The following is a 14,145-nucleotide window of genomic DNA, read 5'->3' as shown; positions in this document are numbered from 1 at the left end:
TAAGTGATGTTATTAAACCTTTATATTCTAGTACAAGAGTATTTAATCTCATTCTCACTACACTTAAACACCTTCAAATCCTTTAAGTGTTATATTGTGAGATATAGAAATATTAGAAACTTTAATTGTATTATTCACTCTATTGAGAGAGTTAATTGTAATAACAAGATCACTCTTGTAAATTTTTATGAGTTACATAAAAAAACTCTTAGTATTGATAAGATATTTTCACCAAGAAAAGTTTTAAAAAGAATGTATCTTTAAGTGAGAGAAAAATCTTGAAGATAGAATATTTTAAAATAGTGTAAAATTCTTGTTATGGATTTTTCAAGTGGATATTATACTCTATAACATGGATAAATAAAAAAATACAACATTCAAGTATTATTTGGTAACTAAGATGTAGATGCAGGCTTACCAAACTACATTACATTAAACTTAAACAACTAGATCTCTCCAACATCTTATAATCAATATTTTCCATCCATATCAGTTTCATTGTCTCTAACTAGCCATTCCATGTGTAAATTAGGTATCCTCTCAATGTTGGAATAAATCATATGTGAAAAAAAAAATATAAAAATCAAAGAGCACTTTAACTTAGGGGCATGTGCCACTTGAAATTTTGAATATATAGGGATCAAGGCTCGATTTCATCCTCCATTTAAAAAATAAATAAATTAAAGTGTCCAAAATTTCATTGTATGGTTATACCATAATCACGAAAATATAATTAAATTAACATTAATCAATATAGCAAAAAGGAGACTCTAATACCACATGTAAGATAATTTTAATATGCTAAGAATATAAACATAACGAAAAATTATTATGATACACGCTTCCTGCCATGATTGGTTAAATATTGAAGCAATTGACTAAAAATCGATTTGTTTTCAAGAATAAAAAATCTTATAATCTATGCCAAACTTTAGGGTTACTTTGTGTGAATAAAAGAAATAAAACCTTTCAACCTCTTTTGCCTATTTGAGAACCTTTTATATATAACCTAATTTTTACACATCAACCCATCATGGCCCTCTACTAGAATTCAATAGACTTCAAGTCTTAATTGTCATTTAATTTAAAATCTACATGATATATGAGCCTTCCTAAGGATATTTTTCTAACATAAATTGGGAGTAAAGGGTTCATATTAACAGAAATCAAAGTAAAAGGCCCAGAACAGTACAAAATCAAGAGAAAAGGGACGAAAGTAAGCTTTACACCAACAGCGAAGTCCCTTACATGGAATCGCAAAGGGTTTATTCGCCAGAGCTTTGGCTGATCCCTCGGACATTCCAAAAGGTCAAAATGGCCCTTAAGAAATCACCAAAACCTTCATACTAAATTGTATATGTTACTCCTGGATAGGGTCATTCACGACTTCTCCATTGTTAGACAAAGAGGAGGAGCGTGTGTCCAAAACAACATGTACACATGTGAGTTGTAAGAAATAATTCAAATAAATTATTGCATAAAAAGACAAAGCATTACCAGCTCACACTAGTATTAATGTATTATATTATTTTTCCCGGCTTCTTAATATCCAATTCGGTCATGAGAGAAACCTGTGTTGCGTGCGGGTGTGGATCCAAAACAGCTACTTTTCAAAATTGATCACAGCAACCACCCTCACTCCTTGTATTCCTCAAGACATACACCCGGTTTCTCTCAGTTGAATAACTCAAACCTGAAGAATCGGTCTTATCCCCCTTTTTGCTGAATCAAACAGGTTTGTTTGTCATTTTGATTTTTCTTTTCTTTTCTTGTGAAATCCAGGTTCAGATTTGATTTTTGCTTATAATGATCTACGTGGTTTCGTGGGTCAATTATGTTTTTTTTCTTCTTCTTTTCGATTCATCGAAATATAATCCAAGGCGTGATTTAGCGTAGCTGGGTATGCGCCACCGGTGCGTAAAATGAAAAGGAAGGGAAAAAAGAGAAGACCTTCAGAACAAAAAAAGGGCTCATGTTAAATCTCATTTACAATCGCTTGATCGATCCAGACGTTCATGTATCGGCTTTGGAAACCCAAATTTATGCCCCTGCGTCCAAAATAAAAATAAAAATAAAAATGAATAGTAGAATTGGGGTCGTGGAGTGGGTTTTAGTTTTTTGTATGGACTAACAGGAAGATTTGTCTAATTTTAGTGTTACTGAAGCTGTGCTGTCACAGAGCATCGCCGAATACTGAAAGATAGGAATTGTTGTATTTTCTTTTAACTAAAATAATGCAGGTGCCATCCATTGTTACCAGTAGCTCAATAAGAGGAAGTAGTATGGCAAAAAAAAACTTCGACTTTTTGTTAATACCGATTCATCATAACAATTGATTTGCCCAACCCATTAATTTTGAACCCACTTCAGTTAGGTGCCAAAATTTGAAGTAGAGTACATTTTTCCTTGGTGGGCTACTGACTTGTTTCTCCTAGTCATTAAAGAAGTACTGGGAGTTGGCATCCACTTCAAATAGATGCTTAAATATAATGTCAGGGGTAGACTGATTTTTTAGCATGATTACAGACCTGTATCTCTCTTATAAGTTTTGGATTCATTTCCTGGCACCGCTTGAAATAACTAATTGTGACTTCGTGAGCTTTTCCATCCAATTGTTTCCTAGCCTACACTAAGAGGTATTGATCGTTAAGAACTATGCTTAAATATGATCTTATAAATATGCTCTGATAATTTAACATCAAGAAATAGGGTTTGGAGATCAAGATAGCGTGGAGAAAATATATTGACTCTGTTTTTATTGCTGCTTGATACTATCTTTCATGTGGTTCAGCATATGTAAATGTGTTGAGTCTTTGGTTAAGTTGACTATATTTTACCAAAGCCTGTAAACCTCCAGCAACAAAAGATTCAATGTTTTATAGAAACTGCTTTTCTCTTCCCAACAATTCCTTTGAGATCAGAAAAAGATTACTGCAAGTAGATTTTCTTGTAACTTTAGCTTCTGCAGTGTAACAAATAATTTTCAGCCTGGCTGGAAAAAGAATAAATAATTTAAGGAATCCGCAAGCTTTTGTTATATCATCTTATGAAATACTTGTATATGGAATGATGTTTGGTTCTTGAAAAACTCCTTGCAATTAAAAGGATACAAAATATAGACTACAAGGTACGAGATAGAAACATGGATTATGATGTAATAGTGTAATCTCAAATATTGGCTTACAGGGAAACTTAAAATGAGTGAGGGTGTAAAGAGATCCTCTTCAAATGGCTTTGAGAAGCCTTTGACAACTGAACACCAGCAGGAAAAGGTATGTCCATCTCATCTGCTCGTCACATTTGTTACTTCATATTGGAGAGAAACTTTCAAGCTCGTGACTCTTTCAAGTATGCAGGTTAATGAGGTAAGAAGGTTGGTGGGGCCGCTGCCAGAGAAGTTGTCTATTTATTGCTCCGATGCTTCAATTGAAAGGCATCTAAGGGCACGGAATTGGAATGTCAAGAAGGCACTGAAAATGCTGAAAGAAACCTTAAAATGGAGAGTAGCATACAAACCAGAAGAGATTCGCTGGGTACACTGGCATTTCTTCTCATTCTTGATTATCTCTAGTCTTTGCGAGTAAAGATTTGCTCTAGTGTCTAAGTCTTGATCAATGGGTGAAAATTTGGTAGGGTTCAATTTCAATGGTCTGCTTGAACTTTAATGAGCAATTGAATGATTCTTGAAGCTTTCCTACATCTTTCATTTCGTGCATTTTGTTGCACTGGGAAAATGGTCCCCAGTCATGTTTGACAGAATACTAACCTGGGGCTAATTTTACAAAGCTTTTCAAGAAGCTTTAACTCAAAACGTAACTGTTATGGGTTCAAGCGTATTTGAACTGCCACCTATTATTTATAACACACAAAATTAAGACATATTGGCATTGGTTTGGGTCTGTAAGTCCCAGTACAATTAGTAATAATTTCCACTAGGAACTCAGCACCGTGGGTTCTTGGACTGGTCAAGTTTGTTTTAGTTGTTGATTTACTCATGCAATGGTGTTTAATTCTGTTACTGTTTTTGTTTGTAACGCAGGAAGAGATTGCGCATGAAGCACATACAGGGAAAATCTACAGATCAAGTTATGTTGACAAGCATGGAAGAACAGTTCTTGTCATGAGACCTAGTTGCCAGGTTTCATCTGACAATTTCTCCTGACTTTTTTCTGTCTTGTGGTTTGTGAGGCTGCTATTTCTTAGATTTGAAGAGAAACTTGGTCCATGTAGATACATCACTAGGACATGCTCTTAATCCAGAGCAAGAGAAAAAAAAGGCCAACTTTTTGTTCATGACTCTGACACCTAATATTCAAAGGATTAGCTTTGGGTCAGGACTCAGGCCAAACAATATAATCACATGATTCTTCTCCTCCCACAAGATACATGGTGATTTATACTTGAAGTCGATCCAGTGTGTGAATTTCATGCACCATTGAGAATATCAACCTTGCTGCAATCCTTAGTGACAATATTTTATGTGTAAAACCAATCTGTTTGGCATGATGCTGAGATCTTTTGTAATTTAAGTATGTACAGAAACATTATCTCTCAGGGATCAAATTCAAAACTAATCTACTTCATTTTTATGTTGGTTACCTGTAATAACTTCAAGTTCATTTTGACTGCAGAACTCCAAGTCAATAAAAGGACAAATTAAGTATTTGGTGTATTGCATGGAGAATGCCATTTTAAATTTGCCACCAGACCAGGAGCAGATGGTCTGGCTGATTGATTTCAGTGGTTTCAATTTATCTCATATCTCATTGAAGGTGACCCGCGAAACAGCCCATGTTTTACAAGACCATTATCCGGAACGCCTGGGCCTGGCAATTCTGTATAATCCTCCAAAGTTCTTTGAACCATTCTGGATGGTAACCTGTTGCCTGTTTCTGCTATCCTTTTCCATGCTGCTTTAAATTTATTTTCTTTTTCATGATGCTTTAAATTTCTAATAGTTTGATAAAAAAAAATACTTTATTTTGGCTCTTGCAAATATAAATTTGTGATTATCGATTATATTTTGGATAATCTATTTTTGTTTGTGTATACCGCTTAACTGATTGCTAGAAATTAGATTGCAACAACCACTGTCACCAAGCCTCAATCTCAAACTAGTTGGGATTGGCTATATAAATCTTTTTGCACCAATCCTCATGTTTGTACACCAAATTTACCTCAATTTTGAGAGATTTTAACCCTCTGATACCACTTCCACATTAGATTAAGGCTCCCTCTTCCCCCCTTCCCCTTACTACTGCAGCTTATTACTTCTCTGAACCAGGGCTTTGGTGTCCTACATTGGTCATGGCCAAACCATTTAGGCCCCCTTTCTCCTTGTTTCACTGATGAGTGCTACATGGACCTTTTGGCGGATGTGTTCATTTCTAATCTTATCCATTCTTTTGTTACCATACATCCACCTTAGCATACAGATTCCCACCGTTGCCATCTTATGTTTATGTTGTTGCTTCAATAGCTAACGTTCACTCCCATGCATCAGGGCTGGCCTCAACTTGTGATTGTGGCTGCATTTTTTAGTTTCCAATCTTTGATGTCGTGAATGTATTTGCAAAATTCGATGCAAGACTGTTTTAGTTTTAAGTGCGAATTGTATGGATCAATGATTAATTTCAGTTTAATGTCTTCCTTTAGCTTTGTTGGTGTCTCTGAGCATTAGCTAAAGGGCATTCCAGTGTGTTTTGTTCTGTTGAGTCACGGTCCTGTTTTGATGCTATTAGATTATTTCTGGTTAGTCTTTCTGATTTCTAGCTCTACACTCTATATGCTAGTCTGCTACTGATGTCAGGATAATCTTTCATTGCAGGTGGCAAAAGCCTTTTTAGAGCCTAAAACTTACAATAAAGTCAAGTTTGTTTACTCTGATGAAATCAACACTATGAAAATAGTGGAAGATCTATTTGATATGGACTATCTCGAAGCTGCATTTGGTGGAAAAGATAGTGTAGGTTTTGATATAACCAAGTATGCGGAGAGGATGAAGGAGGATGACAAAAGGATGCCTTCTTTTTGGACAAGAGCGAGTTCTCCCTCAGCAGCACCACAACCGGACCTGGCATCTGCAACCTTGGACTCACTCAACTTGGACTCAAATTCTGATGCTTCCGACGATGATAAAACAGAAGGTTCCATGCCTCGTGGAATAGATTCAGATACTGTTTTCACTGATGAAAATACTTCAGTGATTGATGGTGGTAAGAAAGAATCGGAGTCGGAGTCGGAAGATCCGCATCGTACTGACGTGAAACCTGATGACAAAGCACATGCTTGAATTTTGCCAAGGCAGAATGACCTGACAGCGGTTGGTGTAGGACAGCTGACAGCTGACGTATCATTTAATTAGAGACTACAATATCAAGATTTTCTATTAAGTTGTATTGATAACATCATCGAATTTAGTGAATGATTTTTCATCACTGAGTTTCATGATATGACGGTCGGAGCAAGCATCAAATGCACTCTTCCATGCCCCCGTGTATCTTGATTTGCCTCAGTTGGTGCAAAACGTTTTACCAGACATAAGGGCGCGTCTGTTTCTGAAAATCCTTTCTTGTTTTTTGTGAATTTACTTCTTGACACGGTGCCCTCCCTCCCGGATTCTAAATGATATTATTCTCCGATGCACAGTTTGTGCAGTTGTGCCGTCTCGAATTCTGCTCGCTGCTAGGTGTCCTCAAGATGATGTTCCTTTCTACGTAAAATGTACATCGTAATCTCGGTATTTCAGATTCAGGCGGGTTTTACAGTAGCAAACTCTTTACGAGATGACGCACCAAGACGTCGATACACTGGTCCATACATATCGGTTTAATTTCCATCTGTCTATTTGCTTCGTAAATGAGCACTTCAAGTAAATTAAGCAATTCTTAATTAGGATTTTAAATAGAGGTAAAAAAAACTGATATTTTTATTTAAAAAGGACGTTTTCTTCAAAAAAACTGATCTCATTAATATTGTACCCCCTTGTGGATTGTAAGTGTTCCAAACATATCTTTGCTGCTTCTCATTAATATTGTACCGACAGAGAAAACATCGTAAGTTATAATAGTGTTATATAATGTTTTATTTATTTATTTTGATCACTTTTTTTTTTTAATTTGATTACATGATAATTTGTTTCCATTGTCTTAGATATGAGGATCCTTCTGTCAAGAAAAAATTCCAACATTTATTCAATGCTTAATTTGATAAAATAAAATTAAGTTTTATTTATTTAAAAATAATTAAAACTTGGAGAATTAATTTTAATATGAGCCAAGTGTTTAGGCCCCTTGTTTTGCTAGATCAGGGACTAAATTGAATGGGCAGGGGGAAGTGGAAAGTGTTCTACTTTTTTTTTTTGCCCTTTGATTTTTTTAGATCGCTTAATTTTTATTTTTGATCTTTATTTATTGAGTTTATTTGATATTAGACTTGATGATTTATTTTGATGTTTAGATATAAAAATCTTGCAATATTAAGAAAAGATTTCAGCGCTCGGATGATGCTTAGTTTGGCAAAATAAAATTTTATCTTATTGATTTAAAACAATTGAAGCTTAGGTGATCATTTTGAAACTAAGACAAATATTTAGCCATATTCTTTTGCCAAATTAGGGACTAAATTTAATGAGAATAAAAAAATTAGCTAACACATGCAACAACTATACCATCGTGTGAGGAAAACTGGTGCACTATGATGGCATGTGCAGCTACCTCCAAGCTTCGAAAGGGGTCTTTTTTCGTGGAACTGGTATTGTCTCGACAAGGTCTTCATTTTTCGATGGCACGTGCCACTAGAGGAGTGGCGTTGTGGCTCTAGTGACCCACTCTTTCCTTTATTTTCTCCTCTCTTTCCTCTCGTTTCCTCGATTTTCACATCTTACTTTGTTTAAAATAACAATGAATTGTTAATTTTCTCTTGTGTCAAAGTTAGTCCTCATTCTTTTAATTATTATTTTCTCATTTTTTATTTGTTTTTTTAATTTTATCCTTCAACTAACTCAAGAATTAGACTTGGTAATTTTTTTTTGTTTGCTTTCTATGAAGTAATCCCAAACTCATAACCTGGGTTGACGTATGTCATTTGTTTTCCATGTTTTTTAAATTTATCTTTTTTTTTAATTACATCATTTAACATTTAGTTAGTTGGGAATTGAGCTTCTTATTTTTTTTTTATTTACTTTCTATAAAATCATCTTGGTCTCATGTCCTAGATCGTGGGCTTGACAGATTAAATTGGATTGACTAAGGTCATTTTTTTAAATTAGTTTTTTTTTCTGTTTCACCTTTCAATAGGTTTATTGAAAATTAGACTTCATAATATTTTTTTAATTTTCTTTTTATAGGATAACATGTTCTCATGATTTGGATCGAATGTTTGGAGGGCATATATTTTTCCAAGTTGACTCAAATAGTTTTTTTTTTAATTAAATATTTTTATTTTATTTTTATCCTTAAACATCTAGGTAATTAAAAATCAAGCTTTCATAATTTATTTTAATTTTTTATCTTTAAACATTTAATGCTCATCTTGATTTAATATGTTGTTATCTCAATTTTTTTTTAATATGTCATAATCTCAATATTTAAAAAAATATCTTCAAATATACATCAAATTTTTAATTCTTGATTAGTTTTTTTTTTTTTTTTTTTCTAGAAAACATGTTAACAATACCTTTATATATATTTTACATTTTAAAAATGTTTCTCGTAAATACAGCACGGCCTAACAGTCACCTATTCATGTTCTTGAGCTTGATTTTATTTTAAACTCTACCATACTTGGAAAACTATCCATATCCATTTATGAATTCAAGACTTAATCATTACCGTTGATTTGAATCCAAAGATGTGGATTCTACAACATGACTCATCAAGTTCCAGAATCCAAATCCATGCCGCGAAATAACAGAACACAGAGGGAGGAAATTACTCTCGTATCACTCTGTGCACATTGTAATAGTTAAATGGTACCATAAAAAGAATACTCGTACTTCACTTCAGTCCATCTTTTACAACATTTAAACATCACTATCAAGAATCCTACGTCTTCTTCGGAAGAAACATGGTTTAGGACCCAACTGAAACACGCAGAAAAATTATATATATTAAAAAATAATAGCAGTAAAAAGCTGTCCGTCCTACTGATCGGGTAAGAACACATTTGCGTGTTCCCAAACGAATCCTAACTAGCTTTTCTGCGTTTTCTTATTTATGACACCAACAGCTATCATGAATATTGATGCAGAGGAAGATGGCCCCCTGAAAAAGAGAAAGAATGTTGGTACTCATCTAAGGAAGCAAAGGAGGAGCCAGTGATTGAGGTTAGATCCAGAAGATGATAAGAAGTAATAGAACTTACCAATATGAGAGCATGCTAATGCAGCATATCATCTAACTTCTGCCTGTATAGAGCTAAACTCTGCAACAACATTTAAAGTTGCATAAGTAGTGAGGTCATATTCTGTTAGGTACTCGAGGGAAATAGCATCATGTAAATGAACAACAGAAAAAGAAAGAAGACAGCATCAGCAATTATCTGGCATATTTTCCTTTCTTAGAATGAGACCTGGGTAACAAACCATGCAGCAACGACACTTCTGCTACAGTAAGCATTCATATCTTACCCACATAAGATGGGGACTTGCAAGACATGAGTACTGCACAACTGTTAATACATGATTGGACTCCAAGAGTATTCAGCTATTCAAGTGGTAATCATGTCATAGGCAAAAAAAAAGATAATAGTATTCATTCTTGTACACGCAATGGATTCTTAGTATTTTTTCGATTTTCCTTAATAACATGTTAGTATAATATTTTTTATGCATCTCTGTCATATCCATACTTCCTAGGTAATGACACCACCAATTCTGCCTATGCTTTCTCGACCTTGGGCTTACCAGCCAATCTGAGAAGCAGGTTCTTAGCAACAAAAGTAAATTACTGAAAAAGATTATATTGCAGTTCAATTAATAAGGATAATTGATCTGATGGCCTCAATGGGAACTCAGAAAGGTTACTCTCAGACACAGGCATGCATGTTTTGGATGGTTGCTTCATTAATTGAATAGGGCAATTAAAATCTGTATGATGACTTGTTTTCAAGAAAAAAATTGCCATGCTAGTTTCAGACAGGCTACAACTGTTGAACTAAATCATCTATCCCATGCTTAAAATCACGCAAATATAAACTTAAGCCAGAATGAAAATTTTCAAGTTCAGAAACTGTTAGGATGACCAGAAGTTGCATACCCTAGTATATGCATACACACCAGCCTCGGTTGGTCCTGCAGGACTTCCTCTCCTAATGAATTTTCCCCCTTTTAAAATGTAAAGCATTGGTATTCCAGTTGATAATTCTAAGTTGATAACCTGTCAGAACAAAACATGACCAAAATATAGTTAAGACGACAATGACAAAGAAGAGATAACACAGAGATGCTCAATATAGGGAACACCCCAGTATCAAAGTAAAAAGTTTATCACCTCCTGTGAAGTTAATTTGTCAAGGTACATGATTATGGACCTCAGTGAATTCCCATGGGCAGCAATCATCACATTCTTCCCAGATAGAAGTTGAGGTTCAATCTGCAACACAATATTCTGTGGTCAGGGGCAAATGAATTGTATACAATTGCTCTAATCTTTAAGTAAACCATCCAATCAATGGCGAGCAAACCATAAGAGAACTAGGAATAGCAAGGCATAGTCATGCATACGTGATCTTTGAAATAAGCAACTGCTCTCTCAGCACACATTTCCAAACTCTCGCCATTGGGTGGAGGTATGTCATAACTCCTCCGCCACTCATGAACCTTTTCCTTCCCAAACCTGTCTGCTGTTTCCTGCTTATTGAGACCCTGCAATTCCCCGTACCTGTAGAGAAGATCAGTTCATAATTTGCACATAGCATGGGGATTGCATGAGAAAAGAAGACAATATCATTACATTCTTTCATTTAATTGCCAAGCTGTTACAACTGGGATGGATTGCTTTTTTGTATCTTCACTAAAAATTTGGCTCCATTCCCTTGCCTGTTCACTCTCATTATGTAAAATGATAGGAACCTGCCACAAGTTTGATAGTCAATATGGTAGCAGCTAAAGAAGAGAAAATAGAAGAACTTTCGAGAAAAAAATGGAGTCTTATAAATAAGTCCATTTTAACATATCTTGCTGCATTATATACAAATAAGTTTCAGACGTACTAGCCTGAGTAATTATTGACCGGTAACCAATAATGCTGGTTTAGCTCAGATTAGCATAGGAGCGACATATTTATCTGCTATTACATCAATAGCTTCTGAGATTTGAACGCCACTAGCTAAAAATTGTGTTTTCTAACAACCAATGGCATGTTTTACCAATCTACCTTTTTGCGACGGTGCTGGGTCATGGCAAGCATAGCAGTCATTTGTGCACGGATCAAGGCTGATGTGTATATCATGTCGACAGGTATGTTGCTGATTCTCTTACCAGCTTCAATTGCCTCTTCCACACCCTTCTTTGTCAATGGCACATCAACACAGCCTGTGAACAGGTTCTTTTCATTCCATAGTGACTCACCATGCCTCACCAGGATCAAAGCTGCTTCACCTGAAATTGATTATGATATGGCATTGAGAAGTTTCACAATAAGAAAAAACTCAGCTCCAAAATTTGGGTTGGACGCCAAATAATATGGATCAAATTATATATTGTCATGATATTTTTGCTACTGCATTTCAGCGTCTTATGATCTATGTGGCCACATCCATACGTAAAGAGACCTTTTCGAGGATAAAATTGGCAATTGATATGAACATCTAAGCTTTGATAAATATGAGTTTCGGAAAAAAAATGAAACAGGCTTACTTGATTTCTTGCGCAACTCATCGGTGCTGTTATTTGGGGGATATGAAACTGGTTGAACCACTGATGTATGAGAAGCTGAGGCTTGAATAACACCAAATTTTCTCTTACAAGAACTATAACCTCCTCTTCTTGACAATCCAGTCTCAACCTTAAAACCTTTAAATGTCAGTTTCACCGAAGCATGGCCAAACTCCTGACGAAAACCAGAGTTCTGGAGGTGTTGATGGGGCTGAGCAGTCCCTAGGGGTTGGTGAAACACAGAAGTGGCCATCCTGAAAATCCAAGACCCACAAATAATTATACAAGTGGGTTTCTTCCATTCAAGGACCAGCATCTACTCCAACACAGTGAGTAGAAAGATACACGAATCTACAGTAGCTTTTAAGGCATTACAGAAATAGCACACGGTGTATTCTTTTTCACAAAACTAGCAAATTAAATCAACACTGATAATAAAAGAAGGCAGAATAGACGCCTAAGAACTCAAGAAGCGCCAAAAAGATTCAAACATATGTAACCCAAAAAAGATCCAACATAACCAATGTTAATAGAGAGGGAGAGAGCAAGAATAAAGAAAAGACCAACAACAAAAGCCGCATGTTGTTGCGGCAACCAAAAAAATACACACACACACACACACACATATACAGATCTATTGTCGAAGGGCGGCCATGTCCGAGCAAAATATCTCAAATTAAAACCAATCACTTAGTGACAGAATTAATAGAGAAACACATTATTACAAAGCAAGAACACAGATTATTTTGAAGCAACAAATTACCTCTCAGGAAGAGAAGGAGCCCAGAAACCAAAATGGCAAAGGAAAGGGAAAGGGGAGGAAAAAAAGGTGTACAGAGTAATATAATAGAGAGAAAGTCAGAAAGGGGAGTGACCTGAGAGGGGGTATTTATATAATTATCAGAGGAAGTAGAGCGAAGAAAACGAGGAGGAGTGCAAAAACAGAGGAGAGTTTATTACGAGAAAAGTTGACGGAGAAGATGAAGAAATAACAGCTCAGTTAGTTACGTGTCCATTTCAATACTGTTCTCCTACCTGTATATTTATTCTCTCTGTATTTTAACAGGTGAGCGTCAGCGAAGGGGAGCTGACAAAATAAAATGCTACTTCGTATTTTATAGAACAAATCGTCGGGGTGTTGTCTCTCTTCCTTTCCTTTCCTTTCTTTTCTTTTTTGTTTTTCCCCCTCTCTCTCTCTCTCTCTCTCTCTCTCACCTACCTTGTCTCTGTTTGTTTTCTACTGTAGTACTATGTAGTTTTGTTTCCTTTTCCCCTCGTTACAGGCAAGCACAACACATCAAACACTCTTTTTTTTTTAAGGAATTGTTAAGTTAAGAGTATTCTGTTTCATTTTGATAAATAAAATGAGTATATTAACAAAAGTTAAGCGTTGCTGGGAAAATATTATACCTCTATATTTAAAAATACTGTTTATTGAAATAATATAATAATAATTTTACCCTTAACACAAAAAAAATTAAAATTGATTTAAAATCTTTTTACAAAAAATATTAATTATTATCAAATTAATCAAAGATAAATAATTTTTTTATATTTTCAAAGCACAATAAAATAATTAAAATGTTCTTAAAAATAAAAAATTGAAAACTAGCTTAAAGGGCTATTTTACACTTTCACAATGATTTTTCATGATTATATATGAGATGCGGAGCACTTTGATATTTGACTAGACATGAAAATAAAAAATAAAAAAAATACATAGTAAAATGATTAAAATTCTCTTGAAAATAATAAAAAAAAAAAGTGGCCTTAAGAGGCTTTTTTATTTTTTATTTTTTTTCCATAATTATCAAGTTAGTTCAATGTTAATTGAGTCTTTTCACAAATAAAAAAAATAAAAAGTTGGTGGGGCTTGTGAGAAACACATTAGTCTGTTGCACCTCCCATCGTCCAAATATATCATTTCACCATATCTTTGGAATCATTACATCCCTTTTTTTTTAGGATGACGTGTATTACTGTTGGATGATCGGGTTTCTTACCAGTGGACCTTCTTATCTTTTTCTTTTCTCTTCCCTTTAAAATAATAATTTGATTCTTTTTGTTGTTGATATTTTCAGTTCAATCCTCACTCCTTTGATTTTTATTTTTTATTATTGGCTCTTTTGTTTAAGTTTTTCTTGTTTTTAATTTTATCATTCAATCTCAATTTACTAAATATTATATTTTTTAATTTGATCCTAATTTTTTTTTCTAGTTTATTTCTTAACTCTTTTGTTTATTTCTTTTAATTTTATTATATACTAGTT

General features: G+C 34.5%; 2 protein-coding genes across 3 annotated transcripts; one reads left to right on the top strand and one right to left on the bottom strand.

Annotated features, from left to right (window-relative positions):
- The first annotated feature begins 1,529 nt into the window (after nt 1-1,529).
- Nucleotides 1,530-6,564, top strand: LOC118049156 (uncharacterized). Its single transcript, XM_035059072.2, has 6 exons — nt 1,530-1,735; nt 3,187-3,272; nt 3,357-3,533; nt 4,040-4,138; nt 4,632-4,874; nt 5,828-6,564. Exons 2-6 carry the CDS (start codon nt 3,198-3,200, stop codon nt 6,290-6,292), a joined length of 1,059 nt encoding a protein of 352 aa, XP_034914963.1. The 5' UTR covers nt 1,530-1,735; nt 3,187-3,197; the 3' UTR covers nt 6,293-6,564.
- Nucleotides 6,565-8,953: 2,389 nt separating this feature from the next.
- LOC118049155 (2,3-bisphosphoglycerate-dependent phosphoglycerate mutase 1) lies at nt 8,954-13,068 on the bottom strand. Of its 2 annotated transcripts, none has more exons than XM_035059070.2 (9): nt 12,911-13,068; nt 11,858-12,129; nt 11,376-11,599; nt 10,953-11,071; nt 10,724-10,880; nt 10,491-10,592; nt 10,257-10,376; nt 9,364-9,423; nt 8,954-9,263 (listed from the first exon to the last, which is right to left on the bottom strand). In XM_035059070.2, the coding sequence occupies exons 2-8, from the start codon at nt 12,126-12,128 to the stop codon at nt 9,379-9,381; spliced, it is 1,038 nt and encodes a 345-aa protein (XP_034914961.1). In that variant the 5' UTR covers nt 12,129; nt 12,911-13,068; the 3' UTR covers nt 8,954-9,263; nt 9,364-9,378. The 2 variants fall into 2 exon arrangements, with proteins under 2 accessions (XP_034914961.1, XP_034914960.1); XM_035059069.2 differs by having other exon boundaries at nt 12,639-13,067.
- Between the last annotated feature and the right edge of the window lie 1,077 nt (nt 13,069-14,145).

The sequence above is a fragment of the Populus alba genome, chromosome 2, assembly GCF_005239225.2.
Source record: "Populus alba chromosome 2, ASM523922v2, whole genome shotgun sequence".
NCBI classification, from domain to species: domain Eukaryota; kingdom Viridiplantae; phylum Streptophyta; class Magnoliopsida; order Malpighiales; family Salicaceae; genus Populus; species Populus alba.
Note: the sequence above shows the minus strand (reverse complement) of the source record. Positions and strands in the feature narration are given on the sequence as shown.

Excerpts from the sequence above, each read along its gene's own strand:
- LOC118049155 (XM_035059070.2), bottom strand. The coding sequence starts at position 12,128 with ATGGCCACTTCTGTGTTTCACCAACCCCTAGGGACTGCTCAGCCCCAT. Across the intron at positions 11,072-11,375 it reads CCCAGCACCGTCGCAAAAAG|GTTCCTATCATTTTACATAA; the intron begins GTAGATTGGTAA and ends AACTTGTGGCAG. Across the intron at positions 10,593-10,723 it reads TTGCTTATTTCAAAGATCAC|ATTGAACCTCAACTTCTATC; the intron begins GTATGCATGACT and ends ATTGTGTTGCAG.
- LOC118049156 (XM_035059072.2), top strand. The coding sequence starts at position 3,198 with ATGAGTGAGGGTGTAAAGAGATCCTCTTCAAATGGCTTTGAGAAGCCT. Across the intron at positions 4,139-4,631 it reads TCATGAGACCTAGTTGCCAG|AACTCCAAGTCAATAAAAGG; the intron begins GTTTCATCTGAC and ends TTTTGACTGCAG. Across the intron at positions 4,875-5,827 it reads TCTTTGAACCATTCTGGATG|GTGGCAAAAGCCTTTTTAGA; the intron begins GTAACCTGTTGC and ends CTTTCATTGCAG.